This window comes from Pezoporus wallicus, unplaced genomic scaffold (assembly GCF_028554395.1).
Source record: "Pezoporus wallicus isolate ANWC-B61680 ecotype Strahan unplaced genomic scaffold, APGP_CSIRO_Pwel_v1 contig_8208, whole genome shotgun sequence".
NCBI lineage: Eukaryota > Metazoa > Chordata > Aves > Psittaciformes > Psittacidae > Pezoporus > Pezoporus wallicus.
In genome coordinates, this window is record NW_026636668.1 from 131428 (window position 1) to 152689 (window position 21262).

The following is a 21262-nucleotide window of genomic DNA, read 5'->3' on the forward strand; positions in this document are numbered from 1 at the left end:
CAAGTGATGTGAGGTCTGCTATAAACATAGTTGCTTTTTGCTGGTTAATGGAAGAACTGCTGGTAGGGAAAATGGTTGTTCTTTGTCACAGGACATGTAGTCAAATGATTTTGTCTGTTTTATGACAGATTCTTGTACATTACAGTCTAGGGAATAGTTTAGAGAATAAGTGGGAAAGATGAAAACAGCACTTTCTATTCTGGTTGATACTCCTTGGTATGTACTTATTCTTGGTAGATCTGTGAAGGATGCAAGATCCCCAGACTTGAGTACAGTGTATTATCTGGTGACAGGAAATGAAAAACTTCAAACAGCAGCACATTCAGATTTATTGAGGCTTTTCAAGAACCAGTTCTGTAAACTGAGCAGCAAAAATTCCAGCAACTGTTAGTGAAAGCATGTGATGTTTTTCACATTATTTTAGCCTTAAGAAAGTTAAGCATGTGCAGGAAATTAAGAGGGAGCATGAAGAAATCAAATCGGTTTAAGAAAAAACTCTAAGATAAATTAGAGTTTAAGATCTCCTATTATGGTGAATAAGGTGGAGGTGAGTGATCTGCAGCGATTTTGTCATAAGCTGGTGGAGCATCAGGTACCTGTGGTAAGGAAAATGTGTGTGAAAGACTGAAAAAACAGGTAGAAGGAAATTATGACATTAGTTTTTGCTAGTATGGTCTTTGGTTTTCATTCAGATTAAATGAATATTGTTTGAATCATTCACCCAAAGAGAAAATTTTTAGTGTTAAAAGGACAGGAATCTTAAAGGATTTTTTTCTATTTTTTAATTGAAAATTTTTAATTAAAAATTTCAATTTTTAATTAAAAATAATAATTTAAAATTATTATTTCAATAATATTGAAACTTTAAGAGTTATGACACAGGTACATTGTCTTATTTCAAATGGTAACAATTTGGACAGCTTATTTAAAATTGGTTGTACATTAGCCTTTTCCCTATTCTAAAACTATTAAATACACCATTGACATATATCTTTATAAATTAAGTTACTTTAACTTTTTTAAAATTATGGGTTTGACTGTTCTTCTTTCCATAATGATTAGAGGAGCTAAAACCTTGAAGCTTTATAATGTTCCCTGATAATCTTTGTTGGGGTATAGTGTACCAGATACAATCCGTCTGTTGTTTATCAGAATGGCAAAGGGGACACCTGCTCGCGAGGTGTTTGTCTATTCAGTACATTTCAGAAGTGAGGTGTTACAGCATTCTAATAGATTGCATAATGATCATACAACTTAAGAATAAAGGTAGGTGAAAGGAGAGACTTTTTTAAAAGCAGAATTTTCCACAGTGGGCTTAGAAACCCCTTTTCCCAGTAAAAAAAATAGTTCACAATAATAGTACTTTTTAAGTTAATGTAATGTAGAGGCACTGAAAACCTAATATAGAGAGCACACCCCAAGAAATAAATCATTGTTTACTAAGATTGTCTCACCATGTTTTACTGTGTTGTAAATAAATGAAACTTACCACAGAATTAAAGTTTCTGTACTCCTGCAGAGCCATTTTGCAGTCCAGCGTTGTTCCTTCACCTACTGCGGTTCGTATTGTGCCCACGCCAGAACTTTTGCTCTGTGACAAATAATGAGGAAATACGCAGAAGATGAAAGAAAGAAGAAAATGTGAAGTTGGAGTAAATTATGCAGTGTTTAATACTTGACAGCACATTTACACTATGGATTAGAATCTAGGGTTAGGGATAGACATAGTGCCACCAAGTAAGAGGGGTTATCTAACTATCTGTTCTTCCTGTCTCTGCTGAGACATACTGTCTCTCCTGTAGTATTCAATTGCATTGCCAGAAAAATAAGGATCAAACTTTTTAGGTCCAGGGCTGCTGTAGGAACTGACCTGCTCACATACCTGAATGCTATCTCCTTTTTATCCCACCCATTTCTTTCTTTAATTTCCAACCTTATTGTGTTCTATTCTTCCATCATTTCTTTTGTATCCATTCTGTACCAGTTCTCCCCTAGCCAAAAAACCTAACAAAAATTTGATTTTCAAAACCAAAAAGCAGCATTTTGCAAAGAGAAGGAATTAAAAAAGAGATTGTGTTTTTTTTCCCATGAGGTACAAAGCAGGCATGAAAGAATTCTGGTTTGCTTTTCAAAGGAGGTGGGTTTTTTTTCAGTATTACCTTCATTTTTGAAACATTTCATTATGAAAACTTATGTTTTATGTATTCTGCTAGTTGATACACGTTTAAGATAGGTCACTGGAAAGGTAATAAGACAAAGTTATCAGAAACAGCAATGAAATGGGTTTGCTGACTTAAATGAGAGGTATGATTTTTAATTCCACGTAGTCACATCTTTTCCAAAATATTAGAATAACTAAAATATATTTACTGTAAAATATATAATTGGATTAAAAGTGACCTCTCTTTCATAGTAGAGAGAGCAGAACTTCAAAGATAAAGCTTTGAGACTTCTAATAACAGAAGTTACAAGATGGATTGTACCTTTTTTAATATATTTTAAGAAGACACTAAGTAGTGTTTAGAAAGCAAACCTCAAACCTGCCCTGCTTTTTTGTACATGTTAAAATTGCATTTTGACTTTTATACAAATAATCATGCATTGCCCATACACTAACATAGTATTTGCTTACTTACCTGTAACAGTTATTTTTCTGCTTTGCTTCCCAGATTTACTCTAAATATATCTGTCCTTATTTAGGGGTAAATCTTATGAGCAGTGAATATGTTATTTTTATTTAAATGAAAATACACAGAAAACATCTTGGGTTTGTGTGTTAAATATAATACTACAATTAGCTGCATCCAGTGGTGTGTTGGGCAAAGTTGGGCAACTGGTATCATCTCCCTCTGCTCCTGCTTCTTCTTACCACTTTGCCTGACTGTCAAGTTCTTCAGGGCAAGCTGTGTTTCACATTGTGTTGTTTTACCTGTGTATATGTCAGTGTATATACTGCCTGAGACAATGATGTCCTATTACAGACTCGATGTTCTCAGCACTTACATAATGCAAACAACAATAATACATCAAAATAATAGCAAACTAGAACACAAACTGCCATGCTTACCCGTAGACTTTTGTAGCCACTGCGTCTTTTGTAATACCAGCAGCCAAAGATAAATAAAATTGCCAGCACCAAAAAGAAGAGTCCAATACCCAGGGCTCTGTTGGGAAAGCAAAACAAAATAGCACCAGAACTAGGTGCATTCATCTGGGAGCAAGACTGATGGGAGCAAGTTTGTAGTTTGTATCAAGTATCCTTTTATCAGGGAAAGGAATGGAGCATAATTCACCTCAGAAACTGGACGAAATACCAATAACTTTAGCCAGTCTCTACATTAAGCAGTTAGCTTAATTCTCTGATATGTTCTTAAGCATTTTAAAATGAGGAATGCATTGGTTCAAAGATAATGGTGTAACAGTGACTACTGCTTCTAAAAAAATCCCTGCATTGCAATAATGGAAGACAATGTGAAATTAATAAATGCCACACCTGCAGAGGCACAGCTCATGTTCATTTGTTAAATTTCTCTAGGCAAAAAGTATTGAGAAATGTACCCTAATTGCATTATATTGCAACAGCTACTGGTGACAGGAGGGGTTTTTTTGGGTATGTGAAACATTACGCAACCTCAAAACCAGAGCAGGAAACTTTGAATTATTCATAGAGCTGTGTAATTCTTCAGTTCTTGTTCCATGACATGCCCGGCACAGTACCAGTGTCACTGGGTCATTTTAGGGAACTTAGGCTTTGCAAACTGTGCTGTAAGACATCCTTCCCACTGCTTACCAGGGACATGGGAGAAGCAGCGCAGCACAGTTCCACTATCTGTCAGAAAACAAGCTGACAAAGTAATTGCAAGTTTCCTAGTTACAAAAAAAACCTCCTCCTCCCTCGTAAGACATATGAAATTCACTCCCCCTGTTTTTTGTTCTTCACCTGTTCAGGAACAGAAGAGTCTGCAAAATGCTTAAAGGGAACAGAGGACAGTAAAAAAAAAAGACCACATGAGCTGGGACAAACCCTTCCTAACACACTTTTACATATCATCTGTTCAGTTGCCCTGCAGGGTGTATTTTTGCCAGGCTTTTCCATTGGGACTGAGGAGTTGGGTATGTGACTTATCAGAGACCCTCTATATCTATTTGCTATCATTTTCACTGACTCAGAGTCTTGTGAAGGAGTGATTCCTTGTGACCCAAGAAGCCTGAAAGGAGATGCAAGCAGATGGCAGAGCAGGATGTTTCTTCATCTGAACTGCCCAACTGCTGTTTGAAGCATAAAGCCCCATGGACCCAAAGGGATTTTTCTTCTTCACAAATACCTGAATCTTGCAAGTTGCTCCTGCCCCTTCAAGACTTTGTGTTCATCTGTTCAACCCAAGAACAGAGCTCACGGCATCGACTTGCTTCCTGGTGCAGTTGTGTTGCAGCTGATCTTCAGACTTACAAGACTGGTCCACTGGTTTTGTTCCTGTCCCCAGCACAGTTAAAACTTGGAGGGACTGCTTCTCCAAGCAACTGCTGCCTTTCTTACATTCTACATATACAAAGTGCTTTCTGCTTTTCACGTGCACTCTAGTTTTAGCTGTTCGTTAGCCTTTATCCCCTCCCCAGGATATACCTAATTCATGGAGTTGGTGATTCTAACTGTGTGTTTGCCATCTAACTCCTTCCTCACTTGCTTAAGAGGCTAGTATGAAAAGCATGTATGCAATTTCTTGCAATTCCAGTTAAAAATGGAGCTGTGCTATTAGGAATCTGTGCTTATATCTGGAATGCTCCTTTTGATACTGGGAAGAGAGTCACTTTTCCCTCACATACCTAGAAAATCTGCTTACAATTGCAGCCACTGGAATTCATAGCAGTTACAGGTGAAAGTGCTTAGTTTCAAGTGTTGAGACATAAGCAGCCAGCTTTTGGAGAGCTGAACTACTCTGAAAGCACTATGAGAGAACCTTCTCCTTTGTTTATTCTCTCTGTCTAGGGTTGAACATGGAGAAACAAGTATCTTGCTGTATGTGTGTGGCACAAGTCACCAAGTTTGGGGGCCACTAACCCACTAGCAGAAGCACATTTCACATAGACGTATCCCAAGCACATTGGAAATACTTATCTAAAATAATAATATATCCCCAGTGCCACAGTGTGTATAATAATCAAAGACCAAACATATTTTATTGTCAGACAAAACTAACAAAATATTAGCCTGAATTAGTTCTGCTTAAGTGGAGTCTCACCAAACAATTTACTGAGGGTCACATTTGTATGGCATTGATGTCTCCATCTGCTTTTTGATGATATTTTTCTGTTTCTCTAGGCTTTTCACTTACATGATTCTTTAGGGTGAGACAATGTCCCTTTGAGGTCCTGCAGAGAGGCATATGGATCTGGAGATAAAACTCAGTGAAAAAGATCACCTTGCAACAGCCTCAGAAGAAAATTCTGAATAAGTCTCAATAAACCTGGTAATTTTATTGTAGAGGATAATGACTTATCATCATATGATCAAAATCTAGATTCTTGAAGTCTGATTTTTCTTAACCTTTGAGGGCTCTTAATGATTCTGCAATGACAAAAATTACCGGATAGCTAAAATGTACTCCATATATATTCAACAGTGACGTTTTCTGATAATATTTTGTACATTTCTTTCAATGTAAATGTTTTTCACCAGCTTACATGCTAACATAGGTTTTGCTTTATGCTTACTCTTCTGCTGCAAGATAGCCATGTCCTTTCCCTCTGAAAAAGTTGCCATCCGTATGGTGGTTTCTTCCGGGCATGTTGTGAGCTTGGTCCTGCTCAAGCCTGCAAGATGGAAATACAGTGCCTCAGTGCAATGATAAAGCATATTATCAACTTTTTTGTTTTAATGGGAGCATTCTAGGGAGGCAGGACAATCGGATATCGTCAGAATCAAGTAGATTCATATACATATGCGACAGTCTCGATTTCAAACTCAAAACTGCAACTGTAGTCTATGTTTGAATAGCTATACTGACGTCAAGGCATTTGCACCTGAATGCAACAGAGAAGAATTTGGCATGGTTTCTTCAGGTACTAAGTGATGGCTGACTTCTGAAGTGAAATCTCTCAGGAATATAGAAAGAAAGGCAAATTACCCAGACAAGAAAAACTATTCAGAAGAAATGAAATTAAAATTGTCCTTTCAAGTCGTGGAAGTAGTTGTTTCTTTATTTCTGTTATTGCCTGTAAACGTTCCAAGGGCCACATTTTGAACCAGCATAAACACTCAGAGATCTGTTGTTTTTCAGATGGTTATACTAATTTGTGTCTGATGACAGTCTATAGTTAGATGTGCAGGGAATTTGTATTATAATCTTAATTTCCAGTCTTAATGTAATAATCATCCAGCTAAATGTCTGAACAATTAAAAATCTTATTGATCAAACAGTAAAGAAGAATTACAAAAATAATTTTTCTGTCATTTAAAGAGCAGAACAGATCCTACTTGATAGTATCCAGCTTATCTGCCTACCTTACACAAGTAAAGTACAAAAAGCGTGTTAAAGTATATAAAATCTAAAGGAAACAGAATATTTTCAGAGTTCCCTTAGAGGCAGTTATATCTCTTCTCAAGCACAGTTTTGAAGCAACACAGAAAATTTTGCATAGAATAAAAAATTACAAATCTCACCTCTTTCAGACGTGTATTCTGTCTGTTAACTGAAAGGCATGAGCAGCTTTCTTCTCCTTGACTTGCTCTGTTTTTTCTTCTTTGATCTGTTCTCTTATGACTATCACGAGTTTAAATTCCTCTCAATACAGCTTCTGAATGCATTAATTAGCATGAAAGAGGCAAGGAGACGACTTTTATTTTTTTTCCTAGAGTCTGCATCCTTCCCTCCTGACAAGCAGCTCAAAAAGTTTGCTATGTCTTCATTTATTACATATCCTCTAAGAAATGGCTCAACATTGTTTTACCTCCCTAATCAGTACAAGCTGCCAGAGTGGGTTGACTACTTCTAAATTCAAATCTGTTTTGATTTAGGGATGATTATTTTGTGGCAGAGGGCTGGTGATTTCACATGTTTAACTATAGCTCTGTTTATGCACACTTTCTGCACTGTTTAGCACTGTGGAAACCAGTATAGTTGGGGCAGAACTCGTAGATGGATGCTGTTATTCATGATAGAAGTGTTTAGATTAAAGCAAGTGCAGTTTAATTCTGTACTGGTAAGCAGCTGCTGCAACAAAAAGAGAGTCTGCCCCATGAGCTGCAGAACTAACGAAGCCTGTGCTTCACTTTTGTGAACTGCCTGTGCTCATGCTGCAGTAATTCCATTTACAATACCAGGCAAGAAAAGGCAGTCTGTGACTAATTCTGAGTCTGGGTACTGTGTTAGTTACTGTCATATTAAAAAAAATCTAAAAAGGAGAGCCACGTTATGCTTGTCATTTTTCCCAATTAACCATTAATTTCCTGCCACTTTCTAGGGTTTTTTTAAGTTTGAAGGACTCAAACTTAAACTTTGAAGTTTTCATTTATTTTTGAAGCTGTGAACCTGGCTCCAAATGTGGTTGAAAATGGCTGACAGATTCAAAAGTTTACAGGAAAGAACAGAGAGTGTGAGAGATCAACAACCATTTCCCTAGGAAATCAAATGAGAAGTCTTGACATCAATGTTCTTAGCTAGTGCAGGGCTAGGAAGAGCCAGACCATTTATCTGCTTCTACGCTTTGCCTAACTATGGTAAAAATCTGATCTGGTTTTGGATATGTTTTCACGGTGGTGCCCAGAGTGACAGTGACAGGGCCAGAGGCAGTGGGTGCAGAGTGAAAAACAGGAGGTGCCCATGAACATCTGGAGACACTTTTTTACCATGAGGGTAACTGAAACCTGGCAGAAGTTGCCCAGAGAAGCTGGAGAGTCTCCCGCCTTTGAAATACTCGAAAGCTGTCTGGACATGGTGCTGAGCAATGGGATTCAATTGATCATGCTGGAGCAAGGGCTTTGGATGGCATGGCCTGCAGAGAGCCCTTTCAACCTCAGTCACTGTGTGATTAACACCAGAAGGATCTAATTGTTTTTGCTAGACCCATTAAAGTTTGAAACAACACATTTTTTGCAGAAGGAAAAATAACGGGAGGAAGAATGATAAACATTATTAGCATAAACTTGCTCATTTGACCAAATGTTTGATTGTTGCTCTGATATTATTCCAGAAGAACTCAATAGAGTTTCAAAAGTGAAAGAAATACAGAGAAAGTTTCTGTAGATACCCATGTCTGTAAAACGGTAAGTGTATGCCATCAAGTCTATTAAGTTCCCAAGCAACAGTAACTTCTGTAGCACTCTGAAAATCCAATAGTGTTTATCATAAATCATCTGTTTTCCCACAGAAAATCTTCACTTCTGGGAGAGGATGATGGGTACCTTTTGTTCTTGTCAGAATCAAACTTCAGACCTAGAGAAAATCCATGTGACACCAGAATTATTGCCTGCTCCTTCCTGCCTCCAGCACCGGCAGGGATGGGGCAAAATGTCAATATTTTGTATTTGACTGGGTATTTTGTGTTCTGAATGACTCTTTTATTAATAGTCTAACAAGGAAGGAAAAAAAGATCAACTTTCTCATGGATATGCGGTGCCATCTGGTATGTAGATACACGATGATGCTATTGAAGAATTGGATGGAGAAGATGAAATATCATGTCCTGGTCCTGATCTCAGTTTTTTTTACAAAACCTTATTTCTCCAAGGCAGTGCTGCTAGCTCTGTCAGTGCTTTAATTTTGAGTTTTATGGAAATTTCAATGGAAAGGCTCAAGTATTTCAGTGCTAAATCTACATTAACAGTAACAAAAGTACTGTAAGATCGAATAATGATACTATATGTTTTCAGTTGGTGCTATAGATCCTCATTTCTCCATGGTTTGGTGATTAAAGTAGGTATTATCTGGCTTCCAGGGCAGACCATTTCTACTAGAGGTCTGATTTGGAGCTTTTTGAGAAGAAGTTGTTCCTCAAATTGCTGCTGCCTCAACTGAGGCACCTCCAGGAAGCAACATGTTGTCCCGTGGACTGCCTTGTACAGACACCTTTAATGCGTTACTGTGCTGAAAGCCTGGTTCACGAATCTAAGTTCCCCCTCAAATGATTTCAAAGTGAAACTGTGGTCCTTAGTGTCAGACCCATCTCCCTTTGCTCCATCTCTGAACAAAGTACAGTAAAGAAGAAGTGGTAGTCTTAATCCTCTAGTAGCTATGCCAAGAGGATGCAATGAATGCAATGGTGCTTGTGTTCCTGTATCTTGTTTTTCCAAAGAAAAAGGATTGGGTAGTTTTCTGGCAGTGTTTTTCTGCTGCTACTTCGTCCATGGTTGACTGCAAGTTCTGAGGCCAGCTGATTGTTCAGATTTATGGGACTATTTCCATGAGATGAAAGATAACCAATCATGGGTGTCCCTGCCCATGGCAGGGGGGTTGGAACTTGATGATCTTAAGGTCCTTTCCAACCCTAACTATTCTATGGTTCTATGATTTTATGATTCTATGGGTGAGAACCTTTTGGATGCAGTTGGGCACTATCAAAGTGAGGCACAGCTATGACTTTCCTTGCATGTAATTTCAGGAGGCCATTCAAGAGAATGATGGCTCTTTCTGAAGCCTCACAGTCCTGTTTAGCCCAGTGAGCATCTAACTGGTTTAGGGTCAGAAACTCCTTGCAGGTAAGCTGCTGATTTAGGTCTCTAAGGCAATCTCAGAAGCTCTTTGTTTGAAGAAACTGAATATAGGCAACACTGACTACATCATTAGCAGCTTGGAAAAAAAAACAGCCCTTTGCAAATAATTCCTACAGCAATAGTCCAGTGAAGCTCAACTTGGAATATTGCTGAAGTAAAAGCAGTCCCAAAATTAATGTGAACACTAAGACTTCTTTTATGATATTAAACAGATACATAGACATCAGCTGACAAGAGTGACCGCATGATCAGTTCCATTTAGCAAAAAGGAATAAAAGAATGACTTTTTTTGTCTCCTTTCACAGTGTCACAGAAGCCTGTTCAGACTGGTGGGGTCCTGGCAAATTAATACTAACACTAGGTGGTACTTCTGTGCTATTAAACAGATACACAGCCATCAGTTGTACTTTGTCCCAAAGCAGAGGCACAGCTGTGGAGCAGAGAGGAATATCACCTCCCTTAATCTGCTGTATGTTCCCCTGTTCACACAGCCCAGGATGCCACCAGCCTTCTTTATGGACTGTGTCAGATGTCAGGGCATAGCAAAATACAGGGCTTGTAAATAACTCATGTAAAGAATTTCAACAGAAACTTGGAGGTGGAAGCTGCATCTATTAAACATCTCTCCATTTCTCCACCCTCCAACAATTCCCATTTCCTTTCACTTTAGAAAATGAAGAGTTATTTTAAATTTTGCAACACTGCAGAAGACTGGAGAATAATACTTTCTAGAAGAATCTAAGTTTTTCAATTAACAAGATTGAAAAATGTTTTGTCAGAAATTTCAGGGCCTTGTTATAAGATTTTGCCCACCCAGTTGTGTCCCTTCCAACATGTGTTCCACAATCAAACCCTTACAGTTAGTTGACTTATTAGTGGTTCAGTAATTTTCCTGAAAGTTAAATTAAATTTTTGAAATAATTGATACTCTTATGAGACAAAAAAAAAATATTTTAGGTAAGTGAGTTACATTTAAATTTGACTTCACATGTTAAGTGATTTAATGGTAAAAATTTCTGAAGTTCATAACTAAGGCAGCCATGGTATTTGTAATAGTTGCAAAGCTTTCAAGTGCTATGTTTTTTCCCTTTTACTGTTCTGTGTTGGTTTTTTTTACAATATGACCTAACCCTTTCTCTCTTCTACATTTTCTCTTCCCCCTGGTAAAATAAAATGAACCAAAACACTGTGATTTGGATACATACTTTTTTGAATCTCATAAATTGCATATTTGCTCAGAGAGCCTCAGGATAGCGAAATGTGGGACTAAAGAGGATCTCAGGAAGTCATCTAGGCCATCCCACTGTTCTGAAGCACAACTGAATATATTTAGATTCTCTCCCATATCTTATCTATTTTCTAATACCTCTGTTTTCATATTCTCCCTATAGTCTGTTTCTATGCTTAACAGGCTACAGTGAAGATTTTTCCCCTATTACACAACTTTGCTTTGCTGCAAATTCTATCAATTACTAATTACCTTAACAAGGAAAGGAATTAACTTTGTCTTTTTTATCTCAATTTATTATGGATTTGAAGGCTGTTCTCATGCTCAGTAAAACATTTGTCTTCTAAATCAGACAAACTTAATTTCTCACACTTTTTCTTTAGGCTGCTTCCTTAACCCTTCTCATTCTTATTCTGCTTAATTCTTTGCAACTTATATACCTCTTCAAGTTGAAGCCTGACAAGCACCATTATCTTCTCTATCTTACAATAACACAGGAAGACATTTACTGTTATTAATACAGGGTTGCATCTGGGATTCTTACTTGGTTTGAAGTCCACTGTAGCCTTATGTCTTCCTCTGTTTTTCATCAATCGTTCTCCATTTTATGCCTGTGTGTATTGTTTTTTAGTTCTGATACTTCTATTGTTCATGTAACTTTCCCCAATTATCAGGTTTACTTATTTTTCGGATTCCAGCTCTGCTCTGTAGAGTACCTGCCTTTAGCTCAAACATATTTTCATGTACTCTTGCTTTCACATCCAACTTGTTTACTGGAAGTACTGAACACTATTTCCCTACATTGAACATCTGTGATGATGACACCTCTTCCTATTTGATAGTTATGGCTGCAGTCTGTGTTTGGGGTTTCTACCTGCTGCATATATGTGTCATGTGTTCATTTAGACCACAGTTTCCCTAGTTTGCTTATCACAGCCCTGGGGGACTGTGTTGAAGACTTGTAGTCAAAATGCAACTCCAACATCAAAATAATATGCTAATGGTTACTGGTGTGGTTTCCTTGCAAGCTAAATGATTTTCTTCCTCAGTTTCAAACATTCTGATCCAAAACTGCCATCATTTTATAAATCCGATTTATATTGAGTTCAGAGAAAATACTTCCGTATCTCCTGAAATGCTGTAAGATATCCAATACAGTCACACCACTACATCATGTTATTGATACCTTTTGGTTTGAAGTTTCAGGAGATGGAGGGTAGAATAGTGTAACATCGAGTTTTCTTGTTTAGTATTGGTCTGGGTCCCTTTTTCTTTTCTCTGTTGGAGCTGATCTAAAGTAACTAAAAACACAGCTGATAGGATAAGAGTTGCTCCTGCCATGTAGAAGCCTGCTCTATAATCTCCAGTCATGTCCACGATCAGACCTGAAAGAAACAAATAAGAGCATTATGGTTGATAGAAAGCAGGCTTATGTGAATTATCTCAGCAGTGTGAACACATCCTCTCACAAAGTGAGTATGCTGACTACATCAGCTTTCTACATCAGGAGTGCATGGAACATTACCCCATTATATCGTTTTTAAATCTGAACACAACTTACATCTCATTTACTTTGCATATGTGAACTGCTACAGAAATAAAACACTATACAGTTTGAAGCACTTTCCAACCTAAACCATGGCAGACAATAAAGGCAGAAAAAAACTAATCATGCAGCTTTGTGTCTGAGTAGCCCCATGTTCTGTGGTGTAGCTGCCACCGGTTGCTATAATTTGGAACCATAACAGTACAGCATGAGAGAGGTTAAAGAAGAAATGGAGAAGCATCTGCTGGAGACACAGTTGGAGAGGTTGCCTGAAGCGTTATGGGCTTTCCTGTTCATTATTTTACAAAGAGTCACAGATGTTAATAAAATAGTCTGGGGTTTAGGTAGTTTTAAGCCAACCAAAATACTGAATGCAGTACTGCAGCAGTATATGTAGTAGAATTGACTGCTCTGTGGGTATGATGGCAGGTTCATTTGTGGGCTCATGAGGGCTGCTTGCTTGGTCTTCCATTGGGAAGTTTGTCCACATTAAGTGTATTCCCTAGTCCCCATTCCCCATTTGCCTAACATCAGTCCTGTTAGGCAAAGGAGCTCTGGATCCAAATCTTATCGATTTTACTTTTAACGAAGGGGAGGAGAGCTCAAGGAGCATTTATGATTCCATCCTCTTCCACACTTTCTTTTTAGCTTACTATATATACACAAAGAGGTCACAAACTAGTGACCAGGCATTACATAAATGTCTTGTTACTTTTGTATTTTATTCAGATATTCCCAACGTACTTCTGGAATTGCTCTGATTCAAATTCTCTATAAATCTTCCTGGGTTTTATTTTTAAAAGTGACTTAAAATGTTCCAGCATTCAGTCTAACCCATTTTCAACCCATTAGTGGTGTCATTACCACAAAAGTTACTGTAGTGCATGAAAAGTGGTCTTTGGATTAGAACTCAGATCCTCGTTTTACAAGTCACCCTGGTAATTTTCCTGCCACATCATTTTGTAAAGTCTCTGCAGCTTGCAGCTTGTTTGTCTTGCTTTTTCCAAGATGATTTTGTTTCATTGCCAGCCCATAAATCCATGTGCTGTCTCATTGTCTGCTTTCTCTTCCCACTGTTTTTATGTGCTGCCTGCCCCATTTATTATATTGGTTAGCTCAAATGCTGCATGAAAACAGCAGGCATCCTTGTAATATTTTCCTTGAGGCACACATAGCCTCATGTTTCAAGCTGTTCCACTTGACGCTCTGTAGAAACCCTCCCAACAATACCAGCATTTATGCAACATCATTAGTTTCAAATCTCAGTTTCTTCTCTGAAAATGTGGATCTGCTGCTTGTCCCAAGGTTACACTTTCATAGCAAGACAATGGGAGTCCACTAAATGGGATTCTGTGGGATTCAGAAAGCAGAAACACCACCATGTGAACTCTGCCATTTTTCCCTGCTTTATGTTGAACAGGTATCTCTAAAATCACAGATAAAATGGGAGAAAGATATTTTGGAGAGGAGTTAAATTGACTGTTTTTATACACTTTTTGGTCCACATAGTCCTGAGGTATAAAAGGGGAAAATTCGGGTCCAGATACAGATTTTTTCAGTTTGGGTCACCATTCCCCTTTCTTCTTGTAAACTGTATTTGGCAGAGTATCATCTTAACTTACCAGCAAGAGGAGGTCCCACAAAACCTCCAGTGCTTCTAATGAGCATGAAAAGCCCTAGAGCACTGTCAAAATCTGGCATGCCTACAACATCTGCTAGCACTGTAATATGAATGGCGACTGTTGTACCAAAGAAGAATCCATAGAAGCCAGTGAATATTGCCAAGGACAGGTAACTGTTAGCCAGTGGCAACAGCATCAGGGAAGTGCTGATCAGTGTAATTGTCACTGTCAGCAAATGAACAGTTTTGGTAACGTGGAGATTGGCGTACCAGCCGCAGAGCAGCCTGCCTGCAAAGTCCACTACAGCTAAAATGGATAGCAGTGATGCAGTCCATGAGTCGTCTATTCCGAGGCTGTAACTAAGTGGAACTAAAAATAAGGGAGGAACAAAAAAACTCATAGCAGCTAATATGCCAAAAATGGCATAAAGTACAAACTCCGTTCGTCTCAGAAGCATCCAGTTGAAGGTTTTGTTTGCGGTAGGAGACTTATCTTCTTTGTCTATCCTAGATTCGCCATTGCCAGGTGGTCTCTCAGTTTCATAATGTCTAGCCTCAAGGAGGCAGCTGCTTGCCAGGGGTCGCATCAGTATTCCACAGACACAGATATTGAGTTGGATGCCACCTATGATCAAGAGAGCACCTTTCCATCCATACTGACTTATCAACCACTGGAAAAATGGCCCAAACATGAATGCAAAGACACATTCTCCAGCACTGGCAATAGCACTGGCCAAAGCTCTTTTCTTGGAGAAATAATGGCTCACAATGCTAATGGCTGGTATCCATGAAAAGGAAATCCCAAGTCCTGAAAAACACAAATACAAATAGCAGCAGTCAGACACTGTTGAGGTATTTTGTGAAGGTGGAAATTAAATCAAGCAATGCTCCTACATTTGCAAAGTTGAAAACTGATAAAAGAAAAGCAACTTTACTCTTAGCAGGAGCATGAGCTCCATTGTACTATTTGTAAGAGTCTATTTGTGGTGTGTGTCCTATAAGAATACATTGTACACCCAAACAAAAAAGCAGGAGTATGAGGTGTACACTTCTATATTCTTATTATGAAAAAAACCCAAACAACATTAGCTTGACAGGTTTCCCACTGGGTGAGAAATCACATGGCTATGTCATTGAAACTAGATGGATCTCAGAGTGTCTGTGCTATCCTAATAAGGCTGGTACTAGATCAGATCACTGGGTTAAGCTGAGCTGTATTTAGGGTAGAAAGTGAGGGAGGATGTGAAGGAAGTTGCTGTGTTACCTCTGTTTGCTCTTCATTTTCTTGCCTGACTGCTTTGACCGTGCTTCAAACTTGCTCTAACTTACGCTGATTTTAATGGCTGCCTAGAAACTATTTGGCAGCCCAGGACTGCCAAAGGGCTCAAATTCCAGACATTTTCTCAGGCATCCAGCATGGAACTGGGAATGCTTTATTTTATTGCCTGCCAGCTTCACTTCCTGTTCCAGGAAAATCTGCTGGCTGTTGGAGACAACTTTCTGGCCTGTTTTTACCTATAGGAAAGAAGGGATTGGAATCAACTGAAAGCTTGGGGGTGTGTACAAAACAGATTATTTGATAGAAAGCACAAAATTTGGAATCTTTATGTTTCCATGTACTTCACCACTCTTTATGTTCTTTAAAACTTCACAGAATTCTTGGCTCTAAGTGAAAAATAAAACACTTTCAATTTTCTGGTTGCATATAATATGCAGGTGAAATTTACTAACATTTGATTATCCACCTTTTTGGTCGTTGCAGGTTTATAGTGCAAATTCTTCTTTCCAGAGTGGGACATGAGAGAAATTACCTTTAAGGGGGGATATTGGTTCTAGTCACTCATAAAATCAAAATAGAAATCAGATTTTCAAACTCCTACCATTAGTACCCTCAAATGAGATCTCTGAGCTGCTGGTGAAAGAAATTCATAAAGCCATAAAGTCATACCCTGTAGGAAGCCAGTTGTTGCGTACATCCAGACCATGTTGAGTCCAAGAAATCCCAGTGTCATTCCTGAAAAAGCCAGGAATCCTCCAGTGATCACAACTGCCCGATGGGTGTAGCGTGCACAGAGCGAGCTGGCAGCAGGGGCTGAATCAGCAGCAAAATAGGAGAAAGATAAATATGTTAGGAACATTAGGGTGATCAACAGGACTGAATAATCCAATAAAGCTTCTGGAGGAGACAGGGGACAGGGGTGGTCAATCAAGACTTTAATATTGGATTCTTGCTGGCAGCGGAATGACTGTCCCTGTGGCAGAGATTTTAAAACATATTCAAAGTATATGGGTGTTTTAAAGGGAAAGAGCATTTCAGTACCTTCATTGCAGAACAGTCCTTCTGAATTTCTGTAAGGACACAACTAACAACATGACAGCAGTTTGTGTAGTGTTTTAGCAGAAAGAAATACCCCGTCATAAGAATCTCCAAGTTAATTCATAAAACAAAATCGTTATTGATAGAGTATCAATGATATGGCTGGCATGAAATTTTCTGGAGAAAACTTTATCTTTTAGAGCTTTGAAAAATCATCTGTTCACAGAATTTCAAATGTTTTATAAAAGACAAAAATTGAGGTTTGTTTTTACTTTACTATTTAGTTTCTTAAATTTTTATTTCAGTGGTGGTTTCCCTGCGCAGACTGCAGGAACACCTCAACATGAGGGCAAAGTTGCACCAGGTACAGATGTAATCTGGTACAGCAATTCCAAAGCACTGGTGCCTAGGCACTGTCTGGAAGCACCTGAAACGTTAAGGATATTTTCGCATAATTAAGGACCAGTTGTACTGCCTGGTATTTTGCATCAGTGAAACAAAACCAAGGCCATCACCGAAAGGCTCTCGGCTCTGCAGGGATAGTTTCAAACTCCAAGTATGGGATGTTTTCCATGGCCATTAGAGGGCTCTCAAGAGTCACTTGACAGCACCAGTTCTCCGCCGGGTTTCGTGATGCAGAGTCAGCTCCCTGTTGTTTGTTAATATTATGGAAATTGGAGCTCGGGGATAAAATAAAATCCAGATAAAGAGGATCACGCTTATAAACTTAAGTAAGTGCGAAGACAATGAAGAAAAGGCCGTCAGAGTTTTTGTAGTCGTTTGTAGGGGCAAGTTGTTGTACATTCACCTGTGTTAAGATAAGCAGGAAGAGAATTTGGTAACTAGGACAAGTGAAACAAACCTGGCAGAGAGATTATTAACGTCTGCAAAATCTGCAGGACGTACATTGCCTGATAACAGGTAGCTGGCAGAAGTTATACAAATCCCAAAAGTGTCTCGTCAGCATTTACAACTAAAATGCAGTGATTTGGTAAAGATATAAAAAGCACAGTGGAATTCAGTCATGGTCTGCAAGATTAAGTGGCAGGAATGAGCCAGGATAAAGCATGTACAGTTGGAGAAACATACACCTATGATGAACAAAATGAAAGTAGACTCAGGAGAGATCGATGGAAGATCCTAAAGACAAGGGAAAGATCTGCAGCTGGAGCAGAAATACTACCAAAAAGCAATTTTTAAAATACAGAATGAGGAGAAGAAATAGTCAGAAATTGAACATGGGATAGCAGGAGGAATAAAGAAGCTAGCCAATGAACTGGAAATTGAGAAGATAGGTAGGGTGCAGAGTCTGAATGTATTAAGGGCAATATACAGAAAACTTATAAAAAAATGGAAAGGAATGATAAACACAGTGCAAAGACAAAGGTGATGGATGTACATCAACACCAAGAGAAGGCCTATGTGTGTGATGAGGAGAATCATTGCTGTGGTAAATTGATCAGCCTGTTGCAGGTGCAAACCCCAAAAGTAGAAGTATGTGCTCTCCTTCCACACAAGACACAGAACTGCTGCTGAAAGGATCCAAATGGGAAAAATTAGTAATTCACTGGTCATCCTTGACTCTGAGTCAAATGACTCTGAAGGTTTCCCAGAGGAACATATTAAGAAAGACTAAGCCAGGCCAGGAAAGATGCTCAAAGAACTGGAGGTTCCGGTGATCTTCAGCAGACAGTATTCTTATCCCTATAAATGAAGCAAAGGCAGGAGAAGATAAGGAAAATTAACTTACAACTTGCTAGGCAAATACAGTTTTGCTGGTTTATGGTTATTATTTCATATGCCTTATCCTTGATACATTCCTATGGATATGTATATGTAAACATATATTAAAACAAAACAGGACTTTGAGTTCTTTTATCCTTCTGTGTTGCCTTTTTTTTTCATGACGTTCATATGACAAAATAATATAACAGTAAGTCTGTGGTAAGTCTAATTTTTAAACCAAATTGATAGATTCCCATTTATTAATTTCTCTGTGAAAATTAATAAATCTGCAAAGTAGGTGAAAGATTAGGTTTTTCATTATTTGTGATGAATTATTTTTGTCAGGATGGATCAAGCTCTTATACCGCAAATTAAAGATACCAGTTTATGGAAATGACAATCTTTTCAAACCATGAGTTAATTTAGTTTATTACTTTGACTTTTAATTAACTGGTTTGCTCCTCTGAATACCTTTTTCAAAGAAAGATGAGTTTCCCATGGTCTTTGGAAGTACTGAAATTACAAGCAATAATACTGATCGGTGTGAAATGAGTAGGATGCACGTAATTATAAAGTGTATAGGCAATGAAGTGTCTTCACAAACAAAATTATTATAGCATTTATTATGTAAGGATACTTACCTATTACAAGTATGTACCTACATGAAAGTATGTAGACCAGACCTCATGAATTCTGTACAGCTCATGCCTGCATGTGTTTGGAAACCTCACCAAATGGTGAAGGACCCTCCGGTTTACAAGGGCACAAACGACTCTGTAAACAACTAAAGTAAGAATCAAATGCAGTATGTTTGATATGTTTCCCTGCTTCATTTGGTGAGGGAATTCATACTGATCCCATAGCTCTTTGCCTTTGATGGGGATAGTTCACCCTCACTTCTTACTCTCTGCTTGCATGGTCTTGTCTTCCTTATGCCATGAATGAACTGATTTTTATATTTTTTTAGCTCGATGAGGTTTCTGTTAGAAAATTCTGTCACTCAGAATATTTGTAAGCAGGGGGAAAGGAGAGCCCGAACTGGTGGTTCTGGAAGGAAGCGGGATCTTGGTGAAGACAAAAAGGCAAAGAGTGGGAAAGCAGGACTGAGAGTCACCGTTTTGGTAACAAATGGCTTATCTGCTAGGCAGAGTCACAATCCTTACATCTTAAAACACTTTGAAAAAGTGACAGTTGCTGTGAGATCAGTGAACTTGCACAAACTGGTTTAAGAGCTTGATCCAACAAGCCTTGCATTTCTGAGGATTATCTCCAGTGAGTTTGATTCAATGCCTGTGTAAAATTGAGTCATGAGTCTATGTACATGAAGTTCTTTAAGGCAATCAGGTTCCTGTGTATAACCCATTTAATGTCTGAGGCATGAATACACTTTTATGAGAGGAAGCAAATGCCAATTTTCTGTAGAGGCAGAAGGAGGAAGTATTGGCCTTACATATTTTAATTTTGTGGGTTTTCTTAAGGAAGCTCTTCAAAATTTCTTGACATTAAAATAAAGTGCTAGAGGAGCATTTCTACCTACCTCCTAAATGAAAGACGGTAATAGTTACTGATGTGATCCAGGAAGTGGTACTTGCAAGTTCATCAAAGTGCTGCTGGATTTCAACAAACAACAGACCGAAAGTCTTGAGGACAGCAACAGTGAGGCCCATCACTGTGAAGGCTGATGCTACCACAACCCATCCATAGCCACCATCTGGTGGATTGCTGGTTTTGGCCTGCATCTTTACTAATTCTCAGATCTTCTCTCAGGATATTTTGCTGGGGTGAGGGTGGTGAGTGAGGATTTTTAAATCTGCAAATCAGTAGAAGAACCAGTGTAAAAGAAATCAATTACAAGATTCCAGGAATGGCTTGCACAAGTCATTACCAAGTGAAAATGCAATATGCACTTGTGTGATTTGACTGAAAATATTATGTGGGAAACATGCCCCAGGAGACAGAAGGCAGATAGATAAGAAAAAAAATTAAAAAAGATGAAGGAAAAATATTCAGGTAGGGAGAGAAGAAAGAAAGAAGCATATAGACGTGGAAATAGGAGAGATGACAATGGGATAAGAGATTATGCAGACACTAAGATTTTCAAAACTAGTAACTTCAGGAACCTTATACCACTCACTTTTCAAACCAATGTATTATTGTAAACAACTAGAAAATTAATTGCCTGATAGGATACCACACTTTGTAACATTTTCTGGACACTGCAATAAACTTTATGAACTTTAAGCCATCAAGGCAGTTGTTTGTACCCATTAGCATCTTGTCATAATTGTGTCCATTGGTAAAGAATAATTACATTCACTAAGTTGCTCCTATGCATGATATCACTAGTGCGAGAGAACAAGAGGTAGAAAAATAATATTCCTAACCTGAAAAGGGTGGGAAATCTGTCAGTTTCAGTCTTCTGAATATCCACATAAATGGAAATAAATGAAAGCTACTTCACTTATCTGGAAGTTTAAACCTAGTGGGCTCCCCATTCCTGAAATAGCAGCCTTTCAAAGAAAGATTTCGCTTTCCGTTTGGCAAATACCAAAATGATATTTAAAACCAGAAGAATTCAAGTTGAAGGTACTGACTAGGGGTTCCTCACAACCTTGATACTCTAATCATTGCACAAGTTTCAGATATACTGCAAACCTGTTTTTTCTGTTTGTGCTTGGTCTCTAAAATCCCAGGTGGCAATTCTGAATAAAGAGTGGGAATATATAAATGTAATACCAACTCTTGTTCCTGTAAGCCGTGCTCTATTCAGAACCAGGACAATAATTTCTTAGTAATTCCAGTGTGAATAGGATGTGTGTAATATAAAAAAAATTGTATTCTGCATGAAACTGAATGTTACCCTTGTCTCTGAGGTGTGTATTAGAGAACTAGTATTAGACAGGTACTGGATGTCTGAACACTAGATGTACGCTATGGAATTTTGGACCTCCCTGCCATGTAACACTATGGATACTAAAAGTTTACATGGAAATTTTAGATAAATCTGTGATGTAAAAAACTACTGAGGATTACCAAATGGTTAAAATTGGTCCCTGGCTCAGGAAGTCTTCAAGCTGCAAGTAAGTCAGACACTGGGAAGTATCACTTTATGATTA

At 38.3% G+C, this 21262-nt stretch overlaps 2 protein-coding genes across 2 annotated transcripts; both read right to left on the reverse strand.

Annotated features, from left to right (window-relative positions):
- Positions 1-527: 527 nt before the first annotated feature.
- Positions 528-7439, reverse strand: MLANA (melan-A). The gene is made up of 5 exons (XM_057401187.1): positions 6662-7439; positions 5713-5811; positions 3068-3164; positions 1490-1591; positions 528-596 (listed from the first exon to the last, which is right to left on the reverse strand). The coding sequence occupies exons 2-5, from the start codon at positions 5784-5786 to the stop codon at positions 528-530; spliced, it is 342 nt and encodes a 113-aa protein (XP_057257170.1). The 5' UTR covers positions 5787-5811; positions 6662-7439.
- Positions 7440-12113: 4674 nt separating this feature from the next.
- Positions 12114-20023, reverse strand: LOC130594917 (monocarboxylate transporter 13-like). Its single transcript, XM_057401180.1, has 4 exons — positions 19684-20023; positions 16053-16196; positions 14106-14912; positions 12114-12322 (listed from the first exon to the last, which is right to left on the reverse strand). The coding sequence occupies exons 1-4, from the start codon at positions 19883-19885 to the stop codon at positions 12114-12116; spliced, it is 1362 nt and encodes a 453-aa protein (XP_057257163.1). The 5' UTR covers positions 19886-20023.
- Between the last annotated feature and the right edge of the window lie 1239 nt (positions 20024-21262).

Coding starts and splice junctions, on each gene's coding strand:
- MLANA (XM_057401187.1), bottom strand. CDS start 5,786: ATGCCCGGAAGAAACCACCATACGGATGGCAACTTTTTCAGAGGGAAA. Junction 3,165..5,712: donor GGCTATCTTGCAGCAGAAGA/GTAAGCATAAAG, acceptor CTTTCCCAACAG/AGCCCTGGGTATTGGACTCT. Junction 597..1,489: donor ACAGAAACTTTAATTCTGTG/GTAAGTTTCATT, acceptor TCCTTACCACAG/GTACCTGATGCTCCACCAGC.
- LOC130594917 (XM_057401180.1), bottom strand. CDS start 19,885: ATGCAGGCCAAAACCAGCAATCCACCAGATGGTGGCTATGGATGGGTT. Junction 14,913..16,052: donor AACAACTGGCTTCCTACAGG/GTATGACTTTAT, acceptor TGTGTTTTTCAG/GACTTGGGATTTCCTTTTCA. Junction 12,323..14,105: donor TGTGGGACCTCCTCTTGCTG/GTAAGTTAAGAT, acceptor TGTTTCTTTCAG/GTCTGATCGTGGACATGACT.